General features: G+C 37.7%; 1 protein-coding gene across 1 annotated transcript in view; it reads left to right on the top strand.

The window, feature by feature from the left end:
- Positions 1 to 2,834: 2,834 nt before the first annotated feature.
- Positions 2,835 to 18,947, top strand: part of LOC109854474 (homeobox protein araucan-like) — a 30,497-nt gene continuing 14,384 nt past the window's right edge. The window contains exons 1-2 of the mRNA XM_020427581.1: positions 2,835 to 3,556; positions 14,431 to 14,823. Of these exons, the coding sequence (XP_020283170.1) occupies positions 3,509 to 3,556; positions 14,431 to 14,823 (441 nt within the window). The 5' untranslated portion in view covers positions 2,835 to 3,508. The remainder of the gene's footprint in view (positions 3,557 to 14,430; positions 14,824 to 18,947) is intronic.

Genomic DNA, 18,947 nt, shown 5'->3' with positions numbered 1-18,947 from the left:
CTATGCGCATATCAACTCTGAATAGGCAACATTAACCTTTTTCTGCCACCTTTGAGTACAGTCGGTTTAAAATGGAAACAAATTACGTCGCCACGAAAATGTGGAACTTCGGCGAAGTGATTATTACACGCTGTATAAAAGTTTGCGAGAAATAGACTTTCGTTTCCGTACTATCGCGTCTGTCTGTGAGTCGCACGTATAACAGCGTAATCGAGCAAGTGTAACAATTAAAAAATGACGAATCGCGAGAGTGCTGTTTCATTTTTTCTCATCCCGTAATCATAAACGTTACGTTCAACGAAACAAATGGACATTCAACATTCGAGAGATATTTTCACGTCGCACACATTCAGCTGTTGCTGCATTTCGTTTTGTCACCGTTGTTATTTCTTTTGTTTAATTACAATTGTCTCGTCATCTGATGTTCACAAAATCATTATAAATTTTAATAAGGACACTTTCCCATAAACATATCTTATCAATTCGTGATAAAGACAGAAAAAAAGAAATTGTTTTAAACAAAGGAATTGAAATTGAAAGAATGTACAAAAATAATTTATGTATTTTGTATATATACAATAGATAGGTCTACTTTCACTAACCATGAATTAAACATGATATAGTTTTTACTTTACGTCACTCTATATCATGAAATAATAGAATTTCTCTCTCTGAAGGAAAATTTATTTTGTAGAATAATAGAAATTACCTAACATACACATATCTGCAATACAATTCATGGTTGCCTTTTGTATTTGTTCTGACACAGTTTTAATTGTAGACAAGTAAAACTTGTCGTAATAAATTTTCATGCATTGTTCATTGCAACATCAAAATATTGATGTACGTTCGTTAGCAAACATTGTAGGTTTGGTGTTTACGTGAAAATTCCGTGTTAGCACAGATGAAAATCAGATCGCAGTCAGCGCTGTATCTCAGGGGAAAATAGGACAAGTTTTTTTCTTTTTAATACTATACTAACATAATCTAAAACTAACGGGGCGATCTCTTCGGGGACTTGAGTATAGGACTAGACAGATTATTGTACTTTCAGTATAATCCCTTTTTCAGCTGACTTGAAAAAAGTTGGCTTCGCGAAACTAATATAAAGTCAAGTCTCTTCTGGGATATATTCAAGAATTTTCAATGTTTCATCATAGTTTTCTTAAACTTTGCATTATGGCTTCGACAGTGTTCGTTATTCAAAGCGTGATCGCCAGGTTACGCAGGTTTGCGCAGAACAATAAATCATGCGAAGGGTCACGTTTCTTCACTAAAATCTAAACTACAGGTACGAAGTTTTCGAAAGGACTGTTTATCTCTCAAGGACCTCGTCAACCTGTCAGCTTATCCTATTAGCGACAGTGGATCTTGTTGTGCCGCTACTACCATTTTCTCGTTGTCCCCTGACGATCCGCCGATCGTTTATTCGTTTATTCTCGGTTTCCAAACGGTTCCGTATTTTTAAAAAAAGCGAACCTTTCGTCTTATTCGACCAAGTTTTTTGCGAAGAATTTTTGCTTTGTTGAATTTAGTATTTTTGTGATTATCAATAATGAGAGAAATACACAATTAATAAAAATAATATGTAAAAAATAAAATAAATTATAAATTAATATAGAAATTATTATAAATAATGACAATAATAATTATATACGACCTGATTAAAATGAACATTTTCTCTCGCGATGCGATCTGATATTTTAATAACTTTACATTGCAGCCAATGTGTAAACTGAAACGGAAGTGATAATTAAATCTGGTTTCTACACGAGAATTCTCTTGCGTACAAGTAAACAGCAATCTTTTATGCTAATTTATCGGATAAATATTTTGTGCGCCATTAGTGATTTTCATTGATACGACTTAATAATCCGTGAAATTATTTCAAGATGAAAGATATGGGAGTAAATCCTACGACTAATCTTCCCGGCGTCTATCGGTCGCAAAATTTTTAAGAAGAGAACAATATAGCCAGAACAGATGTTTGGATTATAGCAATGGCGCCAGAAACACATATATATACTATGTCTAAAATACCTTTCATATATATACGTATATTTAATTCTCCTCTAATAATAAAATTATAATATTAATATTATTATAATAATTTAATCAAAAAGATGTGTGTATAAAAATTTTTTGCATGTTATATATAATGTTTTTGTATACACAAAATTAAAAAACTAATATTTCTACGGTACAAGATATGTGACACTACAAAGATAAAGTTACTTTGGATCCAATTATATTGACATTTTGTGAAGAGCTTCACGATAGCGCTTCGTTTTGCGATCTCGCGGTTCCGACGATGGGTCGAAAGAAATCCACTCCTTCTCGCGAGGGCGGCGCGCGAGCGGAACATATAACCAGAGTAGAACAGGCAGTCGCAAATTTATTTAAGTCCCTTTCGCCGTCAGGTTGACAAGAGTAGATCCGCGTAAACATACTCGTTTCTCCTTGTTCAGCCGCGTTCGTGCAGCGTCCCGTGGCGAAGCAGGGCGCCGCGACGCGGCTCGTCAGATCGTTCGTTCGTCGGTGATTCTCCGGCAAGTAGAGGGGCCGAGAGGCGTCGCGACGTCGGTGGGCAAGTCGAAAAACACCACCGCCCGCGCGCCAAACGTTCACGACCAATCAAAAATATCGGAACATCCCACGGACTCCGCCTTCGGACCAGTAAGCGAGCGTGCGATAGGCCCGTTTTATTCAAGTCACCGCCCACGAGTAGCGGTGGGGATACGCGATGCTTTCGGGTTTCCTCGCCAGAGGGGGAGCTGTGACAGAGCGGAGCGGAGGAGCCCGCTGAAGTGGTGTGAGTGGTGCCGAGTCAGTCGCAGACTGGAGTGCCCTGTGAGAGCAGGGGACGGACCGAACGAACGAACGAACTCTCTATACCTAACCGCTCGCTCGCACGCCGTCTGCCTATCTGTCCGAATATCCGTCCCGGTTCTTCCTCGGTGTCGTCGTCCCGGTACTGCTATCACGTTTCGGTTCTGCGTCTCGTGTCAGCTGTTTTCATGACGTGTCGTGTCGCGTGCCGTAATCTGCTCCGAATCGCAGAGAGAATAAGCGTTATCCTTGATATTGCGCGTCACTGCTACTGATCTCGTTAATCGTGCTCTCTTTCGGAAATATCAAGCAAAAGAACGGGATTGAAGTGCGCGAAGTCCTAAAGCGACGCGATGACAGTCCGTTGATGATCGCGTGGTTAGAGAAGAAGGTGCGTCATGAGGCCGATCCGGGCCGACCAGAACTCTGGGCCAGCCTGATGGCAATCGTAGTCGACGATCGTTCGTCGCGTTTCGTCGTTCTATTTCGTTTTTCGTATGTTTTCACAACGTTATCACGCGTAGAAACTCAGTGAGAGAAAGAGAAAAAAAAAATAGAGAAAAAAAGAGAGAGTGAAGTGCATGCAGGTGCGGTTGTGCCGCGATCCTTTTTGGTTTGGCATATATTCGGAGACCAAAAGAGGAAGAACTACACTGTTACGCGCAAATAAAATCTAGATATGTCGGCGTACGCGCAATTCGGATATTCCTATCCGTCGGCGTCTCAGGTAAGTCACTGAATGATTAAATAATCAATTATGCAGTCAGTAAGCGGAGTTTTAACTATTTTTTATCTCAATTGTAATAAGTAAAGAACACGAGCTGCGCAAATTACAAAAATTAATAATTCACGATTTACGTAACATTGAATATTTATGTTTTTTTTTCAATGTAATTTATCTATTTTTTCACATGTTTTCAATGTATATATAATATATCGATATCAAAATTACTAAATATATATACTTATCAATTTTGATATCGATATATGTATATATATATATATATTATATATATATGTATATATATATGTATATATTGATTGATATATTGATATAAAACGAAACAGGTATTTTTGATGTTAGATAAATTAGTTTTGTATCCTCTATTCAATGCACATTAATGCCATCGCGTAATCTTGTGTACGCGTGCATTTACGTAATTCGCGCCGAGGTCTTGGAATGAGAGCTGATCATGGTTTCGAGGAAGCGGAATTCCATGACCGGTCGTTGCCAATAATAGCGCACAATTAACATTCGCGCGAGTTCCCTTGAAAAAAGCGAGATTGCCTAGAGGTGCACCTGCCTTCTTCGTAAGCAGACTAGAGTTAAGTAAAATGTATAGAGCCAACTCAGCGACGGCCGTCGCGTCGCACAAGAGACGTGACGCGCTGAAGGAAAGGGTCGCATTCTAATGCCCATTTAACGCTAAGAATCATTTTGACTAAAGTTAAATCTTCACAAGTAGAATAAACTTATTACAAAAGAAACAAGAAAGAAATTATATTTAATGTTAAAACAATATTAAAAGGATCATATTATAGAATTAAGTATGCGACAAAAATAGAGATAAAATTTCTTTTTCTCGTAATTTGCTTTGATCATCACTCTTGGGATAAATAGCACATAAAAGAAATAATAATAAAGTAGATTAATTAATATGTAACGAGTAAAAAGTTTTATTTTATTTGTTTATAAAAAAGTAAGAATAAATAAATAATAAAAAATCTATATATGTACATATATATATATAAATAATATATATAACTATTCTTTAATGTCATATATATGTATATAAACAAACCTAAAACCTGTATAAAATATACAAAGTAATTGATTAATTGATTTTCAAAAGAGAAATTAATCAATTATTTTCGATATTCTCATACACAATCTAGTTCTTTATACACGTGATTATTTAAATCTGTTTTTCAACATCAAAATCTTTACTTTGATGACAACATGACAAGTTGCTTTTGCGATGATGATCAACATGCACACGTAGACTCTTTGAACGGAATAGTAATTAAAGACGCACGTTTGCATCGCCGCGTGTGTTGCTTACTTAATCGGTGCGTTGCTTAATGTTTTCAGTCTATGCATAATTAAAGGTCAAGTTAATAAATTAAGATAAAAATGTTTACATCTTTGAATAAATGAATATATCTTGGAGTGCAAATGGCTTATTAATATACTGATATATTTTGTTTTAATTTCCGCGTAATTACTTTGCAATTGCTAGTAGAGAGAATAACAGAAAAATATCGATGTGTGATAAAAAACTAAGTAAAAAATTTATATAAATATTGTTTTGCAATAGTTTTTTGATTTGCTTTAGATTATGCTTTAGATTAACATTAGATATAAATTTTTTGTCCAAATCTTAGCGGCAAATTATGTTAAATTTGTCAACGTTGCGCTAATCGCATTCATCTATTTTCTTTTAAAAACATGTTACATATTTTATATAGATATAGTTTTACTACAAACGTATCTACAAAAGTGTTTTTTTATATTTAATTAAAATTAAAAGCTATATTTCTTATCTGTAACTTTGCTAACTTATTTTTTGTGAAGTAGTGTATCGATATGAAATTTCTCTAAGAGACTTTGAATTTGTAAAATGACTTGCATATACATAATCAATAATGAATAAAAAAAATCTGTGATAAACTATGTAACATATTGCCTTGAACATTATCTAAGAATAATAGAAGAATATATAAGAAGAAGTCAGAGAAAAATAACTTATATTTAATAAGTCAATGTTACATAAAAATACAACTAAATGATATCTCTTATAATATCAAAACTTTTGCGGAAATACTATGCAAATAAATGTTTATAGCAATCGTTTACGTGTATAAAATGCACATAATATACGTGTTACGTGTATAAACTACGCTGTTTTAAATATAGGAGGATATTAATGTTAACGAAACGTTGGACAATATGACATTATAAAAATGTATTTTGTGCTAGTTGTCGAGTTAAATTAGATAGAAGGTAATTAAGATTTTAGCATCCGTACGCAATGAATATTCAGTCTCGTGTTTTGCTCTTTTCGGAATTTTTTCTCCACTTTCTGCACGACAAAAATTAGTCGGTGAATTTATCGGAAATCATTCGAACAATATGTTTTACTAATGATAAAGTTTTAAATATTTCTGCAATTAACTAGGTATAAAACAAAAGCAATTTCAGTTGATTAGTGTGGAATTATGTATATCGTATATTATTATTTACGTATATCGTATATTTTTTTTAAATATAATAGATAATATTTTATGACTTGATCTTTAAAAATTAAAATTTAATTGTTTTTTAGCAGTTGACTCTATATTGTTGATATGTTGACTCACATCACAAATAATCAACATTTTAATTCTTATAAACAACCCTGGTGTGGTTTTTTACGTAATATATGACCAGTCTTTCTATTACTGGAGCACACGTCCTGTGAGAAACTTCATGTGAACTTTTTCTTAATCTATTTTCTCTTTGTACTTCTGCGTTATCTATTGTACTTTTTTCAGTAATCCGATCGCGACTGAAGAAGATTATAAGATCGCGACTCTTTTATGAGCTCGAAACGTTTCGCACATTTAATTAACATCATTGTGATCACTATATATATTTGTTTCAACTGCCTTTGCTCGAATCTGACCTTATTTACTTGTTTACTTGTTTTTTTTGTGTAATAGAGCGATACTTAATATTAAAACTAAAAACATGTTGTATTAGAACAAGTAATCTTCTTTGTATGAGATTTTTACGAGAACATTGACAAACTTGGCGCAGTATTTGAGAGGAAGTATGCGATTTCTGGAAACACACATATATCCTGTACGGATTACAGGTTCGCATCCCCGTAAATGGGATGATATATGTGCGATGGCTGCAGAAGTGGCGCGGTGCTGCATCTCGTAATCGTGTTCGCGCCAAAACGAGAAGATAGAAATAAATATAATGCTCGATAAAAGCGACACGTACGTAAAACGCACCGAAAGCCGCACAGGTGCAGCAGCTTGCCACCTAGACGGCAATAATACGGGTTTTGCCCGCATCGTACCGCTGCAACAGTTGCGGAAGATTCGTTGCGATGCGAGAGCTGCAAATTGCATTATTTGCTGCAACGTCAAACGCGTACGTCAATGTATACCAAACACGGTTCGCGATCTTCTCGCCAATTCCAGGAGAAAGATATTGTACCGTGGTCTCTGTACGTAACAAGTCAAGAATATATTTACATAATTGTGCTGATGAGCAGAGCGGTACCTTTATATTTCATAAACACGGCGGTCTTGATTGATTCATCGGAACGTGAAGTAATTTGAAGAGAAACTTTTGGTGTCGTTATACTTCTCAATACAATTGCGAACTATAGTTACATATACATATATGTACGTGTGCACTCATTGCCACATATCACGTTTAAAATCCCGTGAGACAATATATAAAACACAGTTGTATATTTAATAAACTATATTATCAGTAGTTACATCTTGATAAGCAACACCTAAGGGACGTGTTTCAGTCTCTTTAGATATATTAATACTAAAGTAATTATATTTTATGCTTTGTCAACAAACTATCGTAATACATGCGACTTATATTATTTGTGAACAGTAGAAAAATTTTCTTACACATACGTATTAATTTATTTTATATATTATTTTCTTAATATGAGATTACGTAGAGATTGGAAATCATGACGGACGAGTTGTTCATTTATTCGTATATAATCTACATCGCGCAAATGAAATAGGAGATCCGGTTATAGTGATTGTACCGTTGGAAACTTCAGCGAATGATTAACATGTATATGTGGGCAGTAATTATGTATAATTATCTAAATGGCGTTACGAAATTTGTCATGGTTTGCGAACGCGCCTTGCAAGTCCGTGAGATAATAACTACCTTGTACCGATGATTTCTAAGCTTATGCGATAATTGATGTTCATACTCTACTTATGACACGAGACTCGCCAAATAGTACCAATCGTAGAATCTACAGATGTAATTTTAATTGAGAAGTAATTCTACCGACAGCTTCGATTAAGTAATATTAATTGTTATTATCTCTTTCTGGCGTAGAACGTAACCTTGCACTTCAGTATACGTTCAGTAGCATAGCATGAATATAAATTAAAAAAAAAAAAATTTGTCCATATTCTAACACATTAATTTTTCAATTTTCTAAGTATTTTTAATTTCTGCAAAATTTATTACGAGAACAAATAGAGAAATAAAAAGTTTACGCGTCGCAGAATCCGAAACTTACTAAATCTGTATTTTTTTTTTTTTTTTTTTTTGGATTACTATATGTAATTAGAGATGTTACATCTCTGCATCATGTAGCGATGCGCGTATCAAAAGGGTTAAACTTGGAAGCACCGGTCGCGATCGTCCCGCCATTCAACAGCGGCGCTCTATCTACGCTCAAGCATCGTGCTCTGTTTGCTAACAATAAGTTACACTACCCGTGATGGCAATAATGGGAATCGTGCAACGCGGTATATCGTGCTTTGCGGCATATAATTACGAGCGTCGACACGGAAGCGCTTAGGTATTCGCGATATCGATTTTCAGGATCGTGGACTGTACGTTCTCTCTCTGTTTTTGTCTCTCTCTTCTCTCTCTCTCTCTCTCCCCCTCTCCCTCTCTCTCTCTCTTTCTCCCTCTTTCTGTCTCGCTTTCATTCACGCCGCCCTCTTTTTGCACTGTTCGCGGCCATTGTTATCACGAGGGAATCGACGAGCGAGCCCTTGCTAGAGGAGTGACGCGAGAGATCGACGAGCTGGCTCAACTCTCTCTGCGAATGCGAGCGCTTCGCTAATTCCCGCCACTCCTCTTGCTTTCATGAACCAGTAATTAGATGATCCGAGTATCGGAAAGACGTAACGATGCGATGTGGTAAGAGAAAGATATAATGCCAAAGAACTAAATTAAGAAATAGTAGAAAACGTAAAGAAACGTAAAAAAAATAAATAAATAAAGTACTATTTCGTGTTATAAGAATATTTTCTTTTCGATTGTTATAATTTATCGATTAATTATAATTTATTAGGAATATAAACCAATTTTTTTCGTGCGGAACTTTTATTCCCAATAGCGCATATAGCTTTTAATGATATACAAATTGCTGCGCCTGTGTAATTACAGAGTAAAACTACAACTTTGTTGGCCGGCTTCGCATCGGTTACAATAATGCCCGGCGAGATATTAGCCTTTCATTTTATGCTCTTCTCACGATCGCATGTCTGAAAAGAGAATTTCGAGGCTCCCGCTCACTTCGTTAACTCGCGTTATTATGCCGTCGTTATCCGGTTATACTTTGTTATTACGCGCTGTTTATCTCGTATCACGCGGGATTTGGCAGCGGCATGAAAACACCGTCGTCCGATGATTGACGGAATCGGCAATTACGCCACAAATTCTCGCACGTACTTGCCGAACGGTCTCGAGTTGTGTGTCTCGTCTTTACACGCACGTCGCGCGGAAACCGGTTGCCGGTTTAAAGCTGCACGTGTCTCATCCGCGTAGGAACGGCCTCGTTTTGCGCGCGCGAATTTATCGCATTTTTCGTTTTTCCGCAAATTTCAGAAAAATCGACGAAAAACTCACGAAAATAAAAAAAATGTACGGTGTGTTCTAAAAAGACAAAGATATCGCAAACATATTTACTTTTATGCGTAATATATTTACGTTTATATATATATATATATATATATATATATATATAATAATATTATTTAAAATAAAAAATAAATAAATTGTGTGGATTTAGAATCATTCAAGGAATCGGGTTCGTCATAATTTGTGAAACGGGCGTTTTTGACTTCTCGGTTGATTTAATTCTAGCGAACCGCTCGTAAGAATTTCCCCCGGCGTCGATAAACGCTTCAACGAGCCGCGTAAAAATACACCAGAGTCGTCCGTGGTACTCGACGTTCGCGCCTTCTTAACGTCGAGTTACCGCCACTTTAACAGAGTCTTTAACGCTTCAAATAGATCTCGCGCGCCACCCTCCGACAGGCGTCCTCTCTGAGCGCGGTGACGTTTTTAAAGCCACGTTCACGAAACTCTCTGACTCGCGTTGTCTGTCGCGTCTCTCAGACGGGCGTAATTAACGTGAAACTGCCGCGTCCGCACCCGTTTAATGCTCGCGACTTTCGTGACGGCTCGCTCTCAGTACACCACGTTAAGCTTGCTAACTAACAATTTGACCGAATTTGTAAACTCCACCATTATACATCATCTGTCGCACTAAATATTGTGCATAGTTTTCTGTAATGTATCAGAATTTGTCATTTCCATAATTTATGAATTAATTGATAAATTTAGTGATTTGATAAAGTAAAACTCGACTATTTTTTTCAAATGTAGAGAGAGAAAGAGAGAGAGAGAGATCGAGAATAATTAATTACATTACGTCAAGTATTTGACTCCTACTCGACTCGTCCGCACTGTTGTCTTTCACAACTTTGCAGACTGTCCGACGGAAAAGACAATGGTATCGCGTGGCGATTCTGTTAAATTTTAATTAAAGATCTTCACTTTGCGCACGTTATAAAAGTCGCCACGTAGACTAATTTGTCGTGAAAAGAAGGGCCCGTTAATATCGTTGTCGTACAAGAGATCGTTCCAAGATGTACAGAGCGAAGGGAGAGTCAAGATTCTTGCCCGTTCTTGTGATGGTTGTGATTTCGGTGAAGAGAAAAAGATACATGACGCGACACGAGGGAGAAAGGAACTCGGGGAAGATGCGGTCTCTCAGGAAAGGAAGGCGAGCAGAAAAGATCGGCCACACATTCGATCTCCTATGGTCGCCATCTTTTCACTATAAACTGTGTCCCCGTAATTGGCGGTTACGAGAGTTTAATGTTTTATTCGAATATTTGTTCTTAAGGATATAAAAATAAATACAGGATTTTTCAGATACTGTTGTGTTCAGATACAAATCTATCTCAAGGGTAAAAAAAAATAGAAAAAAAACTAAACTTTTACTCACAGATTTAATTAAATAAATCTATGGTGATTAGAGAGTATGGTAATTGGAACAAATGTGTCAATTATTTTCTTATATTTAGATGATATCGATGACACATAATTGCCTCTAACTACTATTCAGTTTCATTCGGACACTTGTAATCCTGTTTATAAAAGGCCAGTCACACAACGATACACGCACGAGATCTGTTCTTAGAGGACTTCGGCTTCTCTTCGAGTTCTTTCGTTCCCCCTTCATTCGCACATGTGAACGTACGTATGTGTTTTCACACAACCATTCATGGATACAAGCGGAAGTAAGCAAGATTCTCACACGTGCAGATACAAGTGGGAGAAAATGTGTGATCGAATTTGGCAAAAAATCATATTTTTTCTAAGCACGCGTATATCGATTAAAAAAGACACTGTATATTTTTTACATATATATCTTTTGTTTTTTTTTTTTTTTTTAATATAAACTCTCTTTCATTAGTAGATTATTGGATTAGTAGATTACTTCGAAATTGATTGCATCAGTCTTTCGCTACAATGAACATTACTTAAATTGTGCATGGTGAAAGTTGTCAGAGACAAATGCTTTCTGTATTCATAAATTGACGAGTCTTGTCGATTTCATAAAATAGATAATTGATAGATTATCTCTTGATTAATCATGATATCGACTTGTTCCTAAAAGATGCCGCTCGCGTTTCAGAAATATTGTTTTTCGTTTTGTGATAATGTCAGTTATCGTGATCATACGATGAGAATGAGAAAGAGAGAGATAATACGATAGCAACAAGCACGCATTACTTTTTATGTAGCAACAATTTTTATTAAAATAAAGAAAGTTTTTATTAAATAGAATTTAAAAACTTAAGAAAAAAATTAAAAATTAAAAATTAATTTAGAAAATTAAATGTGACAATTAGAACCGATCATTGATAAATTTGAAAAATTCCGCTCGCATATAAAATTAATAAGACCACAGACAGGTGAGAGATAATGATGTTTCATAAAAAAAAAATTATGCACAATAATATCTGGACTACTTTCTGGACAACGATGTCAAATAATCGAGCTAGCTTTCGTCATTCGAATCTCTCTTTATGGAACATAAATGTACTTGAGCAATGATATCATTTTACAAACCGCAAATACTCAGTCATAAAGAAATGCTCTAGCAATATCTCGCGGATAATATGCTGCGCATTCATGCGTTTGCAGTTTTATAAACTCGAGGATAATTTAGTATCCATCCATGTGTTGCAAATAGAAACGCTTTTAACGGCGCTCGCATGTCGGGATTCGTGCGGAATTCAACATGTTCCTTGAGTGGTTGCTCCGCCAACGAGCGCATCGCGGAACGATCGTCGACAAGGTGGGGCATAAGAGGCGGTGGCGGGATAAGGCCATATCACGGCGACTCTTCCTGCACGACGAGATCCGAAGGGTTTTCGCGCCGGCGGCTGCCGCGGGGGTGAAAGTAGGGTCTTAAAAGGTTCCGGTGGGAAACCCAGCAGGGCGTGAATGGCTCCAGACACGCTGGAGGTGCCCGGAACGTTTCGTTAGAGGCGACGAGAAAAAGAGCGGGACAGAGGACCGAGGGGAAGTCCGAGGACGACGCGCACACACATACATACATACACATTTATACTTTCACATACATACACGCGCCCAAACGTGCTGCTGTGCGTGAACGGGGACACGTGTGCGCGCGCACGTAGCGCACGTCCTCGAAAGTTCGCCACTACACCACCACCGCCAATATGGGAGTATGCGGGGTCTTTGTTCACAAAAGTTGGGTTTACCTCGTTCTTTCGGAAGCCGAAATCCCGCGCGATGTGACGCGTCGTCCCTTCTCCCTTCTATTTTTGCAGCGGCGCGAGATCCCGAGATATTTCTTATGAAAATACGCGAGCGTATTGACGCACGCGGAAAATCGATGAGGCCGAGATTTGTAAACACTATACGAGCCGGAAATGGTTCTACGTAACGGAAGCGCTCGAATTTTCTCACGAACGCTTCGCGAATCGTGATAATTTATACGCAAATCGTGTAAACCGCGTGAGATGAGATTATAACATAGAGGATTGAATTGCATGAAGCATTTTCCTTCATCAAGTTTTTGTTCCTTTCTTGAAAAAAAAAAAAAAAAAAAAGCATTTTACATAAGTATCGCGCTCGGAGCTCGATTACATGTACATATATTATCGATCTGAGTTTTCTCTGTGCAAATAGCAAATTGAAGCAAATTGTTCTTGTGATATCGCTTAATGACAGAAAAACAGTTCTGTCGTGCGAGACGACATTTTCCCACCGGTGGAAACTTTTTAGTGGAAGTAACTTCGCCGCTAGAGTTGCCGTATTTTTGTGATAAACGCGTTAACGTTAAATTTGATAAGCGACGTTTTTAATCATTCACGAGAGAGGTAAACACCGAAACGCGAAAGAAAATCGTTCGCGGGAATAAAAGTTCTCGTCGATCCTATTCGTCACGCGCGTCGCGCTGTGGGCGTTTTCGTGGGTGATTTCTACGAATAGAAAGGTATACATATGAGAGTGAGTCGTTTTTCCGGGTTCTCTCTTTCTCTCTCTCTCTCTCTTTCTCACTCTTTCTTTTACACACACACACACAGTCTTTTATTTTAGTTCTCTTTCTCTCTCTTTCTCTTTCTTGTATTGGAATGCGAGAGAGGTTGGGGAGAAGGTTTTATCAACGCGGATATACAACTCGGCTTTCGAGCGGCGGCGGCGGCGGCGGCGGCGGCGGCTTTCGAGCCTCTCGAAATAACTCCGCGCCCTTGCCATATTAATTACCGGGATTCATTCCGTCTTCATTTACAATGGGCTAATTTAGCGTGAGGCAACCCCGGCGCGATTTCCTGCGCGCGAGCACGCACGTGAGAGTGACGCCTCTCTGTTTATACGGGCTTTATGGAGCTATTAATCGTGGGGGAATAATCGCGCTCTCCGGTATTCGCCAAGATTGCTTCGATAAGGATGAAATCTGAAATCTATATTTTATGCTTATTCATATATATCTTTATTTTAAGAATAAAAAGAGAGAAAACAGAGGAGAAAGATTAAAATTTCTTAAAACAATGGATAACTTTCTAACAACAAAGTTAAAAAAAAATAAGAAAAGAACTTATGCATTTAACAGTAAATATTGCATGTACATGATATGAGTATCAGTCGTTTGCTTGTGAATATATTTCTGTTTTGAGGTCGCTGATGCAAGTTGATTTAAAAAAGCCAACCATAAAGAAGAATGAATATCAGAAAAGAAACGATTGTCGCATGTACACATGTAGTACATATGTATGTCCTTATCACATATATCTGTGTATATATATATATGCGGTCATATAATGTGTAATTTATATGTATCGTCGCTATCAAGAAAAAAATAGGATGAAAAAAATGTAAAATAAAATCCCAGTATTGGAAAACTAAGTTTCAACTGCATAAATATCAAGCGAAGTCCACTCAAAACAAGTTGAAAAAGCTAATTTCTGATTGCAAAGACGGAAATACATATATTTAAAACAAATACATATGCAATTGTTTCGTACGTTGCATTAACCAACACGATTTTTCATTTTCAGTTGCTAGTTAGCGGCGGACAGCCTACGACAGCAACTTCGCCGGCGATGTCGTCAGGGGGTGCGTTGAGCCCGGGCGCCTTATCTCCTTCGTCGTCGGCGACAACGACGACGGGGGCCGGGCCCGCGGGCACCGGGGGTGCTACGACTCCCGTAGGTGCAACCGGGCCCGGTTGTTGCGAGAACGGCAGGCCCATGATGACGGATCCCGTTACGGGGCAAACGGTGTGCAGCTGCCAATACGACAGCGCCGCGAGATTGGCGTTGAGCACTTATCCCCGGTTAGCACCAACCGCGACTTCCTATTCCTCCTATCCCACGCCGACACCTTCCACCACCGACCAGGGGCCTTACCCCAGTATCGGCATGGACAGTTCGGCGTTTTACTCTCCATTGGTGAGTATTTTATTTTTGATGCAATAATAAATTAGAAAACTAAGATTTACAGTAGAACTCCAATAATTTCAAGCATTTATTTCATGGGACCGGGATTCTTTTTAGATTTCGAAATTATTTTCTTTCCTTTCTAGTTAACCGACGGATAACAAAAGATACGATGTTTCTCTTTCTCTTAGATTATTAGAATAAAGATAGATGCGCAATCTACGAGTTGCGCAGTCACTCAAAAATATCGGGGAATCATCAATAGTGAGGGAAACTATTGGCTTGTAAAGAAGAAGTCAACATTGCGACGCTTGAAATTACTGGAGTTTTATTGTAGTAAAATTTATACTTTCTATCTATAAAAAAATATTAATTTGAAAGAAAAGATATGTTTCTGTATGGGCACTGATTCAATCTCCCCTAATTTATGAGTTTATTTCGAATAACGTCTGTCTTTCTCGAGATATGTTTTATCTTACGATATGCTATAACTTTGTAACATACGAGACAAGAGTTTCTTGACAAATTTATGAACGATCGCTCCGTGTTACAACGCGCTTCGCAACGTGTAAAACGGACGTCGTCGGATGCAGATTGATTAGTTCGTCGTACTAGACGTGCCGGGCGATTATTGCTCCTTCGGTATTAACTTAAGACGGATTAGCACGTGGCGTTGCCGCGAATTAGCCTGGAATCCCGGCGACGGAACCCTCTCGGACGTCGGAATCGCGCGGAGCTCCTCGATCACCCCGTGTTCAAGAATTTCGTGCGTCTTCGCAGCCGGTGCTCGCGGGGCCGCGTCGAATTATTCACGCGTCCCGTTCTTGAGAAGCGACCGATAATAATCTTGCCTGAGTTTCGGTTCGCGGAAGGCGCGTCGCTCGTTACGTTCTCGAGGGAGACTGCCGGTGACGAATTCGCGCTCATCTGTCACCGGAGAATTCCCTTCGAGCCGCGACTGCGCGTTCATTGACTCGCAAGAGTCCAAAGCATCTTGCGAAACTTGCGTTTTAAGTTCCTGATTTATAATATTTAAAATTTGAAACAGCGTTCTATTCGCAATTTCTTTTTTATGTAGATATATCTTGTAATATACGATCGAGAGAGAGTATGCTCTATTTTTATATGAAAAGATAGAATTATCATTGAAATTAACTTTTAATATATATATGGCGGCACTTTGTGCTGAATGTGTGTAATGATAATTTCCTAGGACGAAAAGACGTGTCATCGATGTGCCGTAAATGTGTCATTAGTTGATATCAGATACCGCATACAGCTATCTCGACAACACATTTTCATTTTCACGAAGTCGCGATATTTGTACGAGTAAAAAAGCCATCAGCTTTTTGATGTTACCGCGTTAATCAGCGCATGCTGCGTCAGATAAACGCTGATACGGGAGAGACACTTATCTGAACAACACGCGCGGTTATATCGCGGTCCGTCTTATGATTTTATATTTTTATGTCATTTTCGACATATTTATTTAACAAATTAATCGTGTGAAGCAATCTTACGCTATATAACGTATTATTGTCAACTTATTATTACATTTAGACTATACAGAATGATGTCACACAGAATTTAATATTCGATAAAATTTCCGTGTCGTTTCGCATTCAGTTTTTTGCGTGCTAATGATCTATCACAACATATAATCTAGGTAATTAAATACACTCGGCAAATTGCATACATAAGCTCAATATTTTGTATACGTATCTATCGTTAGTTATCTGTGTGCCGCGGGATCGGTAAAAAATTGAAAGAAACATGTTATTATTAATAAAGTCGGTTCTTAATATCGATTACACGTACTACGATTTACACAGATGTGAGAAAAACATTGGCTATTTACAGTTGAAAATGACACGTGTACGATCAATCACATCTGCTTTATGAGCTACACCAGTTTTTCAATATATCGATTTCGTAAACACTTTTTCTAAAGCAAAAAGATACACCTTTAATTGCAATGTATCTTTTAATCGCGTTCGTAAATAAAATTCCGACAAATATTCCACGTGTGGAATCACGCACACGTTAGTACATGCGCGAATCGTTCGTCGCGCGGGTGCAACGAGCAAGATCTCGAATCAGCGACGAGGAAAAAGAAAAAAGACGAGAAGAAGAGGGAGAAGTGCTCATCGCTCTCACGTAGAGAACGCGAACGAGTTTATAGAATCAATACGAGATGCCGTGAAACAGAGACGGAGGATACTGACGGCAGCGAAAGAGAGAGAAAAGCAAAGAAGGATAAGAAAAAGATAACTGCACGAGATACAGAAAAGCACACGCAGCAGTAGACGGAAACCTCTTCTCATCAGCCGACAGATTTGTCTTATTTCACAAAGACGACGGTGTCGGCGTAACGGGGATTCCGAGATTCGCGCATGGGAACAATTTTCCTTTGGGAATGCGTCGCACACGGCGCGATTTCGAGCTTTGAACCTTTCCCTTGATGTTTTGCGCTTTATTGGCATTGTCCGCGATGTGGTCATATTTCAAATGTTACCTTAATGCGGTGAGAATTTTTATCACTCGCGTCCATTTTCTGGACTGGTCTTATATCGAAGCAGTGACACGATACAGTAGTTAAAACACAGAAGCTTTATACAGATATTTTTCTAAAATAGCTCAAGAGATGAATATTTAAAATGTACAAATCATCTTTTCCTGGTTGACTTTAAAATATTACAAATAAAAGAAATTTAATCATCAGTGATTATAGCGCGCAACATTAATAACGTCAAAATTACAACAACATAGTGATCTTAATATTTTCTTTTAGTTTTCTCGTTTTGCTTGTGTGCACACACGTGGCAAGATGTCAAGTGATTTGATTAATAATAAAAGATGCTTACTATTCTGTTAAGTGACGCAATTCGTGTTCTTGCACGAAACACTTCAGTAATGTCGGTATTAATAGTAACATTTCGCGACACTATAGAGAAGGCGAGTATGTACGCATGCTGAGTACAATATGAAACTCGTAACATTCCGATTCGCGATATCGTGCAGTGCGTTATTTTACGGCTCATTGATAAGCGTAACACGCGTACCTTTCTTAATCGTGGATTGTTACGCTTTTATAATTGGCACTTAAGCGCGACTGGCATGCAAAACCGCCACGTGCAGCGTAAGTATCGTTACACGCGGTGCAAAACGCCTAAGTATTCTGCGAGAATATATACATTGAAGAGAACTCTTGCCAAAAAATTTTTTTCCACCTACAATTTTTCGTTCAATTGTGATAAATAATAATTTGATCGATATTGTTTTTCGACATTAAAATCTCGTTAATAATTCAATTCTTTTGAAAGCTTTTATTGTGAATATAAAAATAAAATATTCTAGCGAAGATTTATTCATTCAATATGAATCAATGTATTTGTGCGAAATATATTTTTTTTTATTTAAAAGAGTTTTATTAAAATTTTATATTATTTTTAGTAACATATTGTACGCGGGACACGTACTGATTTTTTCGTGTAGGTTTGAAAACTTACAGTATATTAGTAATTGGAGCAATTTAAAAAAATTCTTTTTCGACTTTTAGTCAAATCGCCAAAACTAGTCCGCTTACATACAGATTGTAAGCGCGCAAGATATAGCCTGCATACAAAAATGTGTTAAATTACATTTATTTAAAATATTCTAGAATAATATTTAAATAACTGGATAGAGAGAAATAGCGAATATAAAATGCTTGCGTTTCTTGATCTGTTTTGATATACTACTTGTCCTTGTCGAGGCGAGTTCTGTTGTAATTGAGACTGATGAGTATGGATACGTGATATAAGTCGAAGAACGATATAGGAACAGTCTCGACATTGTATATTCTCTCTCGTACGTATTGGTTTAAGTTCTGACCGGGCAAAACTCCAGGAATGTCATTTGTCGTGCGAGACGATGTGACGGACGGACGTCATAGTTTTGCACCTTTATCGGCATAAATTGCAGTCCTACAGCCAATCGTTCGTGGAATTTCAATGTCGTAGCACAATTTGGTGCACGCGACCATTGGGTGACCCCACGATACAACAATGTAGCTCGGAATGTCATAAACGATTTGACTGTTAGGAATTTTGAGCATTTTGACGAAGGGTGACGAAGGGGATGTGCCGTCTTCTTTC

The sequence above is a fragment of the Pseudomyrmex gracilis genome, unplaced genomic scaffold, assembly GCF_002006095.1.
Source record: "Pseudomyrmex gracilis isolate BER0280 unplaced genomic scaffold, ASM200609v1 scaffold_67, whole genome shotgun sequence".
NCBI lineage: Eukaryota > Metazoa > Arthropoda > Insecta > Hymenoptera > Formicidae > Pseudomyrmex > Pseudomyrmex gracilis.
Note: the sequence above shows the minus strand (reverse complement) of the source record. Positions and strands in the feature narration are given on the sequence as shown.